At 41.7% G+C, this 16,105-nt stretch overlaps 1 protein-coding gene across 3 annotated transcripts in view; it reads right to left on the reverse strand.

Annotated features, from left to right (window-relative positions):
- Dgkg (diacylglycerol kinase gamma) overlaps window positions 1-16,105 on the reverse strand; it is a 199,698-nt gene that overhangs the window by 139,685 nt on the left and 43,908 nt on the right. For all 3 annotated transcript variants that reach the window (XR_005726868.2, XM_078043820.1, XM_013361065.4), the window contains exons 4-5: window positions 8,412-8,577; window positions 7,783-7,845 (exon numbers count right to left, since the gene is read on the reverse strand). Coding sequence is in view for 2 of the 3 variants with exons in the window: in XM_078043820.1 (XP_077899946.1) it covers window positions 7,783-7,845; window positions 8,412-8,577 (229 nt within the window). In the remaining variant the exon portion in view is untranslated. The remainder of the gene's footprint in view (window positions 1-7,782; window positions 7,846-8,411; window positions 8,578-16,105) is intronic.

Here is a 16,105-nt window from a genome sequence, read left to right on the forward strand (position 1 = left end):
AGAATACAGTAAGTTTTCCCTCTAAAATTTTCCCTCTTAGAAGAATTCTTTTCCTCCATACTGTGTTCTAGTTCAGAAATATAAGATCTAATACTAATAAGAAACCCGAGCAGCTATATTTTACTGTATAAATTCTATTTTTTTTTTTTTTTACTTTTTTGGGGGAGGATACTAGGAATTGAACCCAGGGGCACTTTACCACTGAACTACATCTCCATCCCTTTTTTATTTTGAGACATAGGCTTGATAAGTTGATGAGAATGGCCTCCAACTTGAGATCTCCTGGCTCAACCTCTCCAGTCGCTGGGGTTACAAGCATGTGTCACTTCATCCAACATGAATTCTATTTTTTGAGGTATCTTGAGTGTCTTCTCTTATTCCTCAGCCTCTCTACTTCCATACCCATTAGAAATGACCACTTTATACCCAGCAGGAGTGTACAGCTCCCAGAAAACAACTAACCAGGGAAGAAACAGAAGACTGGCAGTAGGAAATACATGTTGTGTGTCATAAAACCACCAAGTAATACAACTTTGGCAAGTGATGAGTGCTGAAGATGGAGAGAGAGAGAGAGAGAGAGAGAGAGAGAGAGAGAGAGAGAGAGAGAGAGAGAGAGAACCTTGATAGTGACACCTGCTGGAAAAATCCCTGTGACCTATATAGTCTTCATTCAGAGAACCAAAGAGCCAAGCAATGGGGGTCAACGTTCCATCTCGGTCTAGAAGACCTGTGCTAGATGGAAGCCTGCCAGGTCTTGGGGCTTAGACTGTGAGTCTGAAGGGAGTCAAAAGGATAGTAGGGGAGACAAATATACTCTGTATGCTATAAAGGACTCCAGGAAGAGACTAAGATGGAGCTTTTAACAGCTACAAAATAAGGAAAGGATGTTTCATTCTAAAGTCTTGGGGGACCAGATCTTTGAACATAATTTTCTATTGGACAAGACCCTCAGTAGGTATAGAGAGATACAACCTTTATGAAATTAGAGTAGAAAGACTCAGGGGTGAGATGGAACTACAACTAGATGAGATAAAAACTGGGATAGTGAGATCGGGAAGGATTACAATAAAATTATATATGCAACAGAAATATTAAAATCACCAGTGAAGGAAAAGTCATGGAAAAATATAGCAATAATGTAGAAGACAAATAGAGAAGTTCTTTGTTCTGAGTTGTTACTTATACCCCAAGTTTTTGCTATATCCTCAGATTATTCATCCATTAGAGTGTTATCAATGATTTCAACTTTGACTAACATGGACACACACACACACACACACACACACACACACACACACACACACAGAGAGAGAGAGAGAGAGAGAGAGAGCACCTTGATAGTGATACCTGCTGGAGAAGTCCCACCTGAAACATCTAAAAATTGGAAGAAAACATGAAACAATAATTCCTAGGGCATTAATAACATGTAACAGCAAATAGTGATTCCTGAGAAGATGGAAAACAAATGAAATGAACCCTACAACTGTCACATCTTACTATTTGGAAAGAATTCCTGGGCTGTGCTAGGGGAGGGGAAACCCAGGCAGACCTGGCTGTCTCTCTGAGCTGAGATGGGGTTGGGAGAATGGAGAGCCCAAAGTGGCAGAGGACATACAGCAGAATGTTGGAGCAGAGGAAACTTCACAAGAGAGAATTTCAGACATATATAGAAGGTCCCCTTTGTAGAACAGCATTGTTACTCTCAATTTTTCAGCTGAGTGGTAGTTAGCGCTATGGTGTGAGGAAGCTCGCTAGCTACCTGAGGAGGGAAAAGAACCGGGATTAGAAAAACAAGCTCTGCAATGCAAGGAGAATCAGGAATAATGTCTATTCCCATCATCTAGGTAGATAATCCCAGTAACCCCCAAATCATCAGCAGAGGACTCAAGAGTTTTTCCTTAATAGTGAAGCAATATTGGCCTTTCTGTTTCTGCCCAAGAAACTTAAAGCTAGACCTCCCCTACCAAATTATTTTCAAGTAACCTAACTATACCCCAAAACAAATCTGTCAAAATGCAAAAATATATGGTACTTAACATTTAGAGAAGGAATAACACGAATTCTACAGAAATCCTCCTAGAAAATTTAAGAGGTAGAAATTCTACCCACTTTATTAGACCAGCATTATTCTAAAGCCAAAATTGAAGAGGATACAAGAAAAGAACATGCATATCAATGAACATAAGTACGAAGTTCTTAATACAGCTTTAGCAAATTGAAGCCAAAGAAATTAAATGAGACCAAAAGAAATAAGGAGATAGGTTATGTTCAAGGATTGGAAGCCCCGTTATGTTAAATGGTAGTTCTTTTTGATCTTGAGTTAGGGAAAGATTTCTAAGATATGATACCAGAAGCTCAATTCATAAAAGACAGAAAATTATGAATTGGGTTTCATAAAAATTAACTATTTTTCCTTCAAAGATAGAGAATGAGAAGACAAGTCACTGAGAGGGAGGAAATATTAGCAAATCACAATACCTGGTAAAGAACTTGTATTCACAATATGTAAAGAACTCTTAAAACTCAATGCAGCCCAATTTAAAAATGGGGAAAAGAGTTGAACACTTTATTAAAGAAGATATACAGCCGGCAATTAAACATATGAAGAGATGTGCAACATCATTGGTCATTAGGAAAATGTAAACAAAAAACCACCATGAGATACCACCACATGCATAGAAATAACTAAAAATAAAAAGACTGTCATTAGCTGTTGAGGAGATGGAGCAACAGAAATTCTCACATATGGCTATTAGATATGCAAAATGGTTTGACCACTGTGGAAAGAGTCTAAAAGTTTCCTATAAAGTTAAATGTATACCAGTACCTACTATATTAGACCATTCATTCTATTGCTTGCTATTTACCCAAGAGAAATGAAAGTTGTCCTAACAAAGACTTGTACAAGAATATTCATAACAATTTTATATGTAATAAGAAAGAAAAATGTCCATCCATAGATGAGTGGATAAACAAATTGTGGAACATCTATATGCTAGAGTACTAGTTAGCAACTAAAATATTCATACACACAAATGGATAAAGCTCTAAATTATTATGCTGAATGAAACAAGGCAGACCAACAAAAGTACATGGTATAGAATTCAGTTTATATAAAATTCAGATGATGCAATCTAACTATATAGTGACAGAGAGCAGATCAGAGCTAGGAGGTGGGAGAAAGGAAATATAAAGAAAACTTTTAGAGATCATGAATATATTCACTATATTGAAAATTGTACTGATTTTTACAGTACATGTCAATTTAATCATGCACAATATATATACATGTGCAATTTGTTTTATGCCAGTTTTACTTTAATAAAACTTTTTCTAACTTGATTACAGCCTTTCCTGAAGATCCTTGCATCACTAGAGCTATGTGTGGATATTGAGCCATTGTTCTAAATTGTTCTAGTTTTCATTGAGTTTAGTGTTCACTCCTGCATGGAGATGCTGTGACACTGTCCCATTCCTTTCCTTCCTCCTTATGTCACCTTATATGAAATATCCCTAACCTATGTCCACCTGAATATATCCCTCAGGTCCCACCAGTAAAAAACAGTCAGTGTCCTTTTCCAGATCACAGAGGTTCTTTCCTGGTGCCATCATAAATCCTTTCATGTGAAGGTTCTTGGGTGGCCCTGCCTGGTTCCACTTTCTTCCCTAGTCTCTGAATTGTTTATTTCCTTCCATTTGGAGAGTGTAGCATAGTGAAAATAGAACCAGGCAGGAAGCAGGACAGGGATACTTGTACTGCATTTCTGCTAACTTTTGTATGATTTCACACAAATAAGCTTACTCCCTACAGCCAACCTTGCTATCTTCATCTATCAGAGGAGAGGCTTGCATTAAAATTGATGCTTCTCCTAAGTCTTGAGTGACAGAAAATTTTTTGAATACAGTGTTAAGTGAAAAACAAATCTTGATCCAAAATTATATACACAGTTTGATCCTGATTCTGTAAAAAAGTATATGGAAAAATCCTACAAGGAAATCTCTCTCTCTCTCTCTCTCTCTCTCTCTCTCACACACACACACACACACACACACACACACGCACACATAATTGCATCGTTGTATTTTTGTTGCTTCTTTTTGTTTATTTTTAAGACAAATTTTAAGAGAAGTTTCAGTTCACAGTGAAATTGAGGAAGGTACAGAGATTTTTTGCACACCCCCTGCTCCCACATATGTGTAGCCTCCCTCCCATGTATCCAAGGTCCCTCACCATAGTGGCTGAAACATTTGTCGATGAATCTATATTGACACATCATTATCATCTGAAATCGATAGTTTGTTTACATTAGGGTTCACTCCTGTTGTTGTACATGCTGTGGATTTAGATAAATGTGTAATGACATGTATCCCCCATTGTCACGTCATATGGAATAGTTTCACTGCCTTAAAATTCCTTTGTGCTTTGCCTATTTATCCCTTCTTCTCCAACTTCTAACAACCACTGATCTTTGCTGTTCTCTTTTCTTTTTTCATACTTTTCAAATTTTCTATAATGTAAGTAAACTATTTTTATAATTGAGGAAAACTAAAAACAATAGAACAGAAACTCTCCAAAATAGGGCTTTCCCTGAGACTTCAACATTCTGAATTGCTGAAATACCTCAACAGCATAAGAAACTATATACAACCCAGGAAACTATAGCTCTTCATTTTGCCCAGGTCCTTCTTGAGCTGACATCATGACAATGACAGATTGAGCCAATGACTGGACTCGGTGAAAGGCCATCCTAAGTGCCTTATGGAGACAAACATGCACTCACTAGCTCTGGAATGAATAACCTGAAGAGGGTTGTGCTAGACCTGAGCTTGCAGACTGATCTGATAGGTGAGAGGTCATAGCAAAGAATCTAGTTTCTTCCTCTGGCTTCTGCCTGTGAACCAGGAAAGGGCTGGGATTCTCAACAGATGGTCTAATCTCTGGTGATTCCAGAACTTGGCTCCTCCCTGCTGGCAGAGGCCCTCTGTGTGGCATCTGCCTGGCCCTGATTCTTGTTTCTGAAGAACAGGGGCATTTAATTAAGACATCGATTGAAGGGGGCCTAGCAGAAAAACAATTTTCTCCTTTAAACCTCAAGTCTCAGAAAAAAAGATGAAAAAACAATAACAACAACAACAACAACAACAACAAAAACAAACAAACAAACAAAAAAACAATGTTATACATCCCCCCTGGGCCAAGAATCTGATAATTGGCCTTTCATGATTTGACCACATGATTTTCTCCATAAGCAAGGAAAATGGCACATCACAAATCACTTCTCCAGGAGAAATCTTTGGAAGTTTCTCTTTTAGCCTATAATGATGTAGCTATTTAAAATAAGCATGGTGGGTCCATAAATCAGCCAACTTCCATTATGGTTATCCACTATCTTTTCTCAAATATCACATAATGGCTTCTCTGCTGTAAGTTCTTCCTTGATACCTCAAAATCTTCAGCCACTAAAACATATCTTACCCAGAAAATTCCAAACTTCAAGAATGAAATGTAGTTTCTCCCTTATTCCTCTTGAGGTACCAGATACTTGGACTAAAAGAGTCTCTGGGTAAAGAGTCTGGGACAAGGTGTTTTCACTATTGTTTTTCTTTTTAGGAGTTTAAAATCCCCAAACTTTTTTTCTTACTATGAGGATGATTTCTGTCAGAATATGTCTTCTCTATTCCATGTAAGACTTATTTATGTCCTAAGTCCATTTTATCAAGGGTCTCTGGCCTGAACATGGGTGGCAGAATGCTGAGCAGGTATGTTTGAGACTACACTTTTATAAGGTGTTATTCTATGGTGGTCCCCAAAGGCATCAGGAAACACTCATGCTCTTCATCCTTGCTCTCTGAGGCTCCATGAGCAGACTGCAATTTAAAAAGCATACAATCGCAGAGGCCCCTCTCCTTTCCAAACCATGCTCTACTCCCAGTAATAGTGAAGTTTTAAAAATCTCATCTCTCCTTTAGTGTTACAATGAAAATTTCAGAATCCTTCTAGTTTTCCTTTTAGGTGTGACTGGAATAAAGACTAAAACTATACTTAGTCCACTTAAAGAAACTATATTCCTGGATCTCTGTAACAATTAGTTCTCTTTCTTCTTCAGTTGTAGTATCTCTTATCTGTCTTGCGTGTATATATATAAAGAATATAATAAAACCACACTCTTATTCCCTAGGCACATCCCAAGTGCTTGATCATGTACCTATATTTTCTATAAAATAAAATGGAGAGCAAACAAGGTTCAACTCTCTTAGGTTTATATTTGAAGCTTCAGGAGCAACCTGGGAGAAAGAGTCCATGAGAACAGGATGCCCAGCTGACACACTGGTGGATTGAGGATGCAGACTAGACTGAAGGAGAGTTTGGCAGACCATGATGAGTTAAGAATAGAATATACTTCTGTAAGGCGGTCTGAATCATAATGGCTAATACTGTTGAACTGAAGACTAATGTTATATGTGTCAGGCACTGTTCAAAGCATTCACGTATCTAACTCACTTAATCTGCATATGAACTCATATTATCATTTCATTTTACAAATGGGACACCAAAGCATAAAGGCATTGTTCAAACATGCTCCCCTCCCTCCCCCCAGTTTCAGAATTAGGTAATGTCAGAGCTGGGAATCAAACACAGGCAGTCTGACTCTGAAGCCAAGATTCTTGACCAATATGCTCTATTGCCTGATAAAACTTAGGTTGACAATGACCAGGAAATTTGTATTGGACATGAGGATGGAAGTCAAAGATGGTAATCTTTGTTTCTTCCAGTTTTCTCAGGAGCTTCTTGCCTTGGGTCTGGGCCTGTTAATAGCACAGAGAAATGGCTTTCTACTGATAAGTGTATCAAGGAAGATTCCATCTGTCACAGCCCAGGGGAGGGCCTGTGAACAGCAGGCACTACAATAGCCCCATTAAGCATATAGCCCTCATCGTTCTTCCAGGAAATAAAAATAATGGCACCTTTACAGAGCAGTAAAACAAACATTAGGCACCTCAAAAGAAACCACTGCTTCCTCTCTCTTATATAATCTTGTCATATATAATCTCTTAGAGCCTCTGTTCCTCATGTGTGAAGTGGTATGATTATGATGATTAGAGGAATATGTAATAAAAAGGCATATGGCATATATATCTTCAAAACAATTATAGCTGGATTCCTCTTGTTAAATTTATTAGCAACTCTCCAATTTATATAACCAAATGTGTAAATTATTTATTGTCAAAAGTCAATCATGGGCTGGGGTTGTGGCTCAGTGGCAGAGTGCTTGTCTTGCATGTATGAGGCACTGGGTTCAATCCTCAGCACCACATAAAAATAAATAAAAAAAATAAAGGTATTGTGTCCATTAACAACTAAAAAAATATTTTTAAAAAAGTCAATCAGGGCATACTTCCACTCTTGCTATACCCTCTTCATCCATCCACTGATAGAATCACCTGTATCTCAGCCTTTGAGCCAACCCTGTGTGTGTGCACACCCAGGAAAGCACACCCACCCTTCTCCTGAGAATGCTTGCTGTCTCTGGGCAGGCAGACCTGTCAGAGGTAAACATTTGATCCAGGACAAGTGAAACAAGAACCTTTATCTAATCTTGGAATAGCAGAACATTCAAATGGCAAGAGCCCCAGAGATGAAGGTTCTGAAGGCAACATAAGGAAAGATCTCTTTTAGCTATACAATTGTGTGGAGACAAATTGGGCAGTTAGGTATCCTTGCTCTACCCAAGGATGAGTATTCCCCATTTCTTCCCCAAATCTTATATTCCAAAGACTCACCAGTATCAGGGGCACAGGCCTCGTCTGCTTTAGCAGCATTATCTGCATTCTGTACATTAGAATCTGAGAAACAAAAAGAGTTAAAGGTCACCTTATGCCTTCCAGCTTCGTACAGAGAGATAGGGGACCTTCCTACGTGAAATGTTCATTCAGATTCTGTCTCTGTTCCTGGGTTACTTTCAGTTTGGTTCATGCTCACTGATTGGGGTGGGCTGTCTCCCCTCTTGCAGCCCAAGCTCCAGGAAGATAGTAGCCATGCCTTCTCCTTCCTACGCTAGTCCTACCTGGACATGGGCTGAATATGCTCCATTTATAAACTAGAACCTTTGCTGAGGGCTTTTTTCCCACTGCCACTTGTTAGTCTGTGTTCTCTCTTCCCCCCATCCTACCCTCCAATCCTAAGGGGCAGGAATTATTCTCATCTTTATTCCTCTTAACAAGGGAGTCATCAAACAGGACTTCCTGTAAGGTCCTACAAGAAAGGAGTCCTGGTCCCTTGATCCTCATTCTCACCCCATGGGGAAGTTATTATGCGCAGGACACCCTTTCGAAATACAGATTTGTGTTTGTGACAAGGTCTTTGGAGCTGCTTCACATCCTCCCACCTTGGGGAAAACTGGTCCATGTACCTGGGCCACTGGGCTCGCTGCTGCTGGCTCCCTCCTTTGGGTGGTCAGGAGTTTCATGTCTGGGCTTCTGACTGAAGGCCAGGAAGAGGTGGGTGCTCAGGGGCTGAGGAAGGTCTACCTCCAGGTATGCTCTCATGAACAGCTTGAAGACATCATAGCTAACTGGCTGAGAAGGACAGAAAGAAAAGTCAGTGGAGGGAAGTGAAGGAACAGGGAGGAAGGAAAGATGGAAAAGGAAGCAGGAAAATTGCTGAGGGCCATTGCCAAGCAGGAATGACGCATCGATATTTCCTTGCCAGTGTACCCCATGTTAAATGGACTTGCCTTGGACATTGCATGTGTCTTTGAGAAAGGTGACACTGCTCAAGGACCAGGGTGCATCCAGGATTAGGGTGTATCCTGCAGGTTTTAGGAAGTATCCAGGTTTAAGACAATTTGGGTTTAGGGCGTTCCCGGTTTAAGATAATCCGGGTTTAGGGAAGTTGCAGGTTGAAGGTTATTCCTGCTGGGAGTAGGGCGTGCCTGCTGCCTGAGTTCCCGCTGTGTTCTCGTGAGATTTACATGGGATTTGGAAAAAAGCCTCATGGAGTAGGTGAATTGGGTTGGGAGAACTAGATTTCCCCAGAACGTGTTTGTAGACGGCCAGTGTGAGTTCGGGAATAAAGAATTGCTGTTTGAACCTACAAAGCTGTGTGGTGGCTCGTGATTCAGTGCCAAGCCGAGACATTGGCAGAAAATGGTCGGTGAGACAAATGGAGAAGGAAGCGAAGGAAGTAGAGGTGATGGGGACAGGAGTCAAAGGGCCAGGGAGGTGACAGAGAATGACAGGCCTAGGGAGCAGGAGGTGGGAATGGAAGAAAACACGGGCACAAACACATCGGGGCTCAACGGGGCACCAAACCAGAGTGGGATTATGTAACAAGATAGGATGTGGCCTAAATTTGGATAAAAAGTGGGTAATCGAGTGCGCTCTGGAGGTGGAGGGCTCTGCCTTTGTCTGGGAGGAGTATGGCTTTAGAGAACAGGGTCTCGGAGAGTGCCTTGGAATCCCAGCTAAGAGGAAGAAGGACTCAGTTGAAAACATGATGGAAAGAAATGGTTCCTCTGTGGTATCTCGAAGGATGTGATTCCTCAGTATTCAGGTTTCAGAAAATAGGATAGATCAGGAAGAGAAAAGGACAAGCTCTATCCTTCATTACTTTCATCATTCTGATCTTCCCTGGGAAGATCCCAAGATGACAGGGGATTGTGTGTGTGTCTGGCTCAGCTGCTTCTCGAAACATGTCCTTGGGAAGGTTTTAGGCACCAGGAGAAGAGTAGGAAGCCAAGGACAGAAGGTAGAACCAAGAGACATGCCAAAAACTAGACCCTTTCCCTGCTGCGTCTCTCCCGGTACCGCCTGGCTTCTGGTCCCAGGCCGAGAGCATCCGTGCCAGAAAGAGCTGCTGCACTCAGCAAACACTCAACAACAACAACAACGACGACAACAACAGTGTGCAGTGAGTCATCACTGGCTGTGCTTTCATGGCATCAGATTCTTCATCAAATCGGCAGATGCTCCTGGAAATCAGCCTAGGAAGCACTACTTCAAAAATCTGCTGTGCTGGTTTTTGTGAATAATAACAGCCATGAGAACAAAATCCCCTTGGGGGGAGCCTACTTGGTGCTCCCATCCAAATGTTGACCCCTCGTCCACCCTGGGAGCTCTGGGAGCCTTCTCAGAACCAGGAGCTGACTTGTATGTGAATGGTCAAGTTTAGGTTCCAAGTCTTGGCCCTACAATCCAATGATCCCTACCTACCCCACTAGGAGCTCATCCAGCAATTTGTGTTTAGCTCCAGGCAGGACTGTTCTAGAGATCTCCTTTGCTGGGGGGAAGAAAGCTGACCGTGTTAGATAAAGAATAAGGAAACCAAGCACGTGCAGATTTGCATTTATTGTGACAATTATCCATCTCTGTCCCTTTTCTTTTCTGGAGTCTGTGTCTCCCTGGTTCCCGCTCTTTCTGTGCCTCTCTATCTCCACAGCCACATCACCTCAGAATGTCCCTTCTTCACACATCCTTCTCTTTTTTTCCAGTACAAAATCTTCTCCTCCTACTTCTGAGTATGACCAACCCATGGTGACCCCTGCTTCCACTGGTTGCATGTCCACCTCTGGTTGCATCTTCCAGCATTTGCTTGACTTCTACCAGCAAGCTTGCTCACGTCCACCGTTCTGAAGCGATCGCTGTCTGCTGGAACTAGTAGAGCATCTTTCTTACTCTTTCCTTCCCACTTCTCCAAAGAGACCATGTTAGCCCCCCTTACCGCTTTCATCCCATTCAGTTTGGGCGCTAGCCCTTTACCTCTGAACCTGCTGTCTTAGAGGTTGTATATTCAAACATATTTTTTTAAGACTTTCTAATTTTTTGGTTTCTTGACAGCATTTCAATCTTCCTTGTTGAAACTCTGTTTTCTGTTCTATTTTGGTTCTCTTCATTCTCTATTTTGATTTGATGGAATATTTGCTAATGGCGTTCATTAACTTGTTTCAGAAAGCTCTTTGCATTGTCTTTTCACACTATTTTAATTGACAGGACTGTTTTAAGCTGTAGTTTTGAATCCCAAAATGTACTGTTAATTTCTTGGTTAATAGTTTTGAGAACTATTGAAATGATGTATTTCTGGAAAACAGATTGTACTAAATGATTTAACAAAAAGCTAGTTTGGTTAGACAAATTCTAACATTAGGCTGGGAAAAAACAAAATAAGTGTGAGACTCAGGATACCTGCTGATGGTCTCAGATCTATCACATTCTTTGAGCCCCAGTTTCTCTTTTCAACAAGGTAAGGTGGCTGGCTAGAAGATCTCAAGTTTTAAACTTTAGCTTCCTCCCTAAACTAGCCAACAACAGAAATTCTCCCGACATTCTAGACTCAGCTTTGAACTCTCAATGACCTAAGACTAGTTATGGTCCCTTCCTCTGTCCACTGTTCCTTGGTAATGTCTGTCATATCTGAACCTTTCCCATGTCTGTTGCTCCTGCTGCCATCACCAGTTTCTGACTTGTTTCATGAACCTTACTGGGACCGCTGCAATACCTCTCTAGTGTTTCCTTCCTCACCTCCATCTATTGGTCCTCCTGTCTGTCTATTCATGCTTGCCAGGTTGACTTCCTAAACTGCGACTCTGATAAGATTGCTTCCCCACTCAAAATAATCCGTGACTTCTATTTTTTAATTTTTATTTTTTTTTGTAGTTGTAGATGGACAGAATGTGGTGCTGAGGATGGAACCCAGTGCCTTATGCATGCTAGGCAAGTGCTCTGCCACAGCCCCAGCTCCCCAAATTTTCTGACTTCTAATTGCCCAAGAAAGAGTTGCAATCAGTTGATGTAATACTGTGCGTCTGTATTACACATCATAAAATACATGCAAAAGGAAACTAGATGAAATAAAAATGAATATAAATAGGAGACCTAATAAGTAGTGTTTCTATGATCCAATGGATCATTCTGTGGAGTTTCTGAGAACTTGGGATTCACAGCCTCCTGTATAATCCACTCCAATCAGAATTTGTAGCTCTCAGACCATTCTGGTATTTTCTCCTATCATTCCCTATGTGTAATTAATTATGCACTCTGTTCATGCTGGTCTCTGGGTTCTTTCCTGGCCAAGCCTCTATGAACTTCACTCAGCATAAACCACTTCCTTCTCCATCTATCATCATTTTAGCCAGGCTTTAAGGCCCAATCCAGCTACCACTTCCTCCTGGAAGCCTGACAGGCTCTCCTGTACCTGAATTCCTACACTTTAAACCCTGGTTCCTATTTTGTGACACTTGTATATACTGCTCTGATTAATCTAGTTATCTGTGACATATCTTACTTTTTGTACTAGATATAGAGTTCCTAGAAGGTAAAGATGCTGAGGTATCTGTTGTTATTTCATTATTATATTCCCTAAACCACCAATCATGGTGCCTTGATAGGTTTTTGAATGGATGATGGGTTCGTAGTTGGTGCACTTCAAGAATGGCCTTGGGCCTGGGCTGAGTACCAGTGCAGAACACACCATTGAATCAGACATAGGTTCACACCTTCAAGAGACACGGTGTTACATATACCATAAAGATATTGAAATAATAATATATGGTTAGAAGCGGTGAGTTCCATGAGAACTGAGAAAACAATAATGATGGAACTCATGCCCATTTATTCACGTCCCTATCCCGGGGATCAGAATGGCATAGAATAAATGGGGGGACACAGAATATTCAAACCAGAAAAGGCTCAGAGGGGACTGGGACTCCTCATGCCATGCAGGCTCAGGAGATTCAGTGATTTGCCCCAGCTAGTTAGTGGCAGAGTAAAACCTGAAGCCAGATCTTTACTGTCTCTGTTACAGATTCCAGGGTTGGCAAAGTTCTACTTGTCATTCCCTGCAAGAACCATAAGTTCAGTAAGTCACTGCATGCCATCCTCAAAGGGATATCTGGGTTACAAGAAAATTGTTGATAAGCACAGGTGAGGGTCAGAGTAGCTACCTAGTAAATGCAGAATGTGTGAGTGGGAGGGGGTAGCTTGGTATTATACCCAAACTACCTAACAACACTAGGAGGTCCACTGGCAATTCTTGGAATGCCATGGGAATGTCACTACACCCTCATTGTCAGGTCCAAGGAACTCTGTTTTTCCCCCAGCAGCAGCAAATTCCATGTAGGAAGCAGCTGGGCAACTGCAGCTGTTGCAACTTATTTCCAAGAGAACAGGTTCATCTTACCCAGGTGAAGAAGGGAGAAGACTGAGAGAGAGAGCTCATCAAGCATGGGACTTGAATTCTCAGGATGACATGCCAGCCAGACTCTTATTATCATTTTTTGGATAAAACAAATTCTGAGGGCTGGGGCTGTAGCTCAGTGGTAGAGCACCTGCCTTGCATATGTGAGGCACTGGGTTCGATCCTCAGCACCACATAAAAATAAATAAAGATATTGTGTCCATCTACTAAAAAATTTTTTTAAAACCCCACAAATTCTGACAACATAAATAACTTGGTCAAGATCACAAATATGTGACAGAGCTGAAATTTGGGCTCTGGTGTGTCTTGAGTCTAGGCTCACAGTATCACCAAGCCACTTGCCTATTTTGCTCTGCTGGTTTTGAGCCCTCTCTAGCTGTCTGTCACTGGTCTAGCTTCCAGAGGATCTATGGTGCTGATAGGCAAGGGTACATTCATGATGGCCAGATACAGCCTCACACTATTCTGTCAACCTGGACTCCAGTCCCAGCTTTCCTAGCAATCTGCCCCTTCCCACAGCTAATTCTTTTCTTGTTGAGACATTTTAGCAGCAGCAAGCCATCAAGCTCAGGAGAAATTAAACCCTTCTTGTTTTCCTAATCCCATGCCATGACATTACACCTACCAGAAGTCAGGTGCTCTTTGTGAAAGAATGAAATCAGAGTGACAGAGCTCCCTTGGGATGCAGCAGTGCCAGGCCTACAAAGAATGGGGGCCAGCCCTGATGGAGGCGGGGGTGGCCACGTGCTCTCAACAAAGAAGCTGCCCCCACTTCCTTCCGAAAGCTCCCATGGTGTTCACACCCGTGGTGGCCCTGACCAAATTGTTCCTCCCATGCTTCAGTCCCTGGAGAAAACAGGCTGATTAGCAGCCCCCGCCAGCCTTTGTTCCCATGCTTTCTGCATTGGGGGTGGAAGGTGTGGGGCAGTGAGTTCTTTGCTGGCTCTGCCATCTTCTCTGCATGGCTTCTCCTCAGGAATGTTTTTTGAAATGGTGTATTCTCATTCTCTCCCCTGTTCTGGCAACCTCCCTTCTGCTTCATTCTCCCAGCAATTATGTCTTTTAACTTCCTCTCAGGTGCACCCCAAGAGAGCACGGCTCTGTTGATTTACTCCCAGGGTCCAGCAGAGAAGGCATTGACTCAGGTTTGTTGAATGGATGACAATGTGAATAAGTAAGTGGCCAGCCTCTCCCCAAGTTAATCCTTCTGATCTGTCCCTTTTCTGGCCCTCATAAAAGAACCCAGGAGCAGGGAAAAGGGAGCTGAGTTTAAAGCATCCTGGCGAAAGGGTGATAGAAGAGGAGTAATAAAGAGTGCAATTTTTAAAGTGTCCTGTAAAGTGACACTGCAAAAATTGCCTCATGCTCAAACTTAAAGGTTTTTATGTTATCTGCAGTTCACAGATGAGGAAAGTAAGGCCCAAAGGGGTGAAATCTCTTATAAGATCATGTTCTGGTTGATGGCAGAGTTAGAAGTTTAACCTAAGACTATATGACTCTGGGGTTGTATCTCTTGAATTTGACCCTGTTGGTTAAAGAGTAAGTTTCAGAAGGAAGAAACAGTGCTTCTTCATCTTTTTATCTTCTGTAGTGCCCAGCATAGTGCCTGGGCACCCAAGAAATGTGCATTGAATTTGGAAATAGAAGCAGTCTTGCATTCATTTATTCATTCAACAAATATTTGTCAAATGACTGTTATGAGTCAGATACTCTTCTGGGCACCGGAGACATAGGAGTGAACAAATATATTCTAGTGGGAAACACAAACAATTAATTAAGTAACTGATATGGTGTGACAGATGGTGAGAAGCACTAAGGAAGAAAATAAAGCAAAGCAGTTGGACAGGAAGGGTCAGGGAAGAGGGCTTCAAATTTGGGGCAAAGAAGGGGACAATCACCAAGAAAATGACTCGAGTGTAGATGTGAAGGAGTGAGGGAATGAACCTCGTGGAGATGTTGGGGAGGAACATTCTAAGAAGAAGCCACAATAAATGCAATGGTACTGAGGCTACATCAACACTGACCTGCTGGACAACACCTGGGAGGCTAAGCTGGCCAGAAAGGAACGAGAAGGAGGAGAGAAGTAAAAGGTGAGGAGGTGCAGATTGTAATGACCTTGACCTGACCTTTACTCTAAATAGGGGGTGAGGGAACTCTGGGAGATTGTGAGAAGAGTAGTGACAGGCTCTGACATAATTTAACAGATTGCTCCGGATGTACATGAAGAATAGATGTTAAAGGAAAAGGGAAGAAGCAGGAAGTCCAGTTACAAGACTCTTGGGATAATCTGAGCAAACTACCGTGATCGCATAGGTAAGGATGGTTGTGGTGCCGGTGGTGAGATGTGGCTGGATTATGGATATGTTCTGAAGGTAAATTTTGAAGATGTACTTGATGGGGGAAAAAGCAAGAGAAAAAGCCAATAATGACTCCACAGTTTTAGCTGAATAATTTGAAGAGTGGAAGTGACATTGACTGAAAGACTGCTGGGAAAACAAGTTTTATGGGGGAAGATTAAAGATACTAATTTAGCTCATGGTAAGTTTGAGATTCCCGTTTGTTTTTTTAAGTGGAAAATGTCAAGTGTAGGGGTAAGGGGAAAACCAGGAAGAGTGTGGGATCCTGAAACACAATGAATGTTGGGGGAGGATTTGACTCACCATGGCCAAGGCCACTGGGCAAAACTGCTATTGAATTTAGCCACGTGGAGGTCTGTGGCCATCTGCACTAGGGGTTTTCGTGGAGGAACAGGAGTTACACACTGAAAAAAGGACTTTCAGGAAAGTAGAGAGAAAAGAAGTTGGAGATGAGTATAGGCAAATCTTTTCCATAGCGTTGCTATCAAGGACATGAGAGAAATGGTAGCTAGAGGGGAGAAGTGGAATCAAGAGAACACTTCTGTTTGTTAATGGG

The sequence above is a fragment of the Ictidomys tridecemlineatus genome, chromosome 3 (genome assembly GCF_052094955.1).
Source record: "Ictidomys tridecemlineatus isolate mIctTri1 chromosome 3, mIctTri1.hap1, whole genome shotgun sequence".
NCBI classification, from domain to species: Eukaryota; Metazoa; Chordata; class Mammalia; order Rodentia; family Sciuridae; genus Ictidomys; species Ictidomys tridecemlineatus.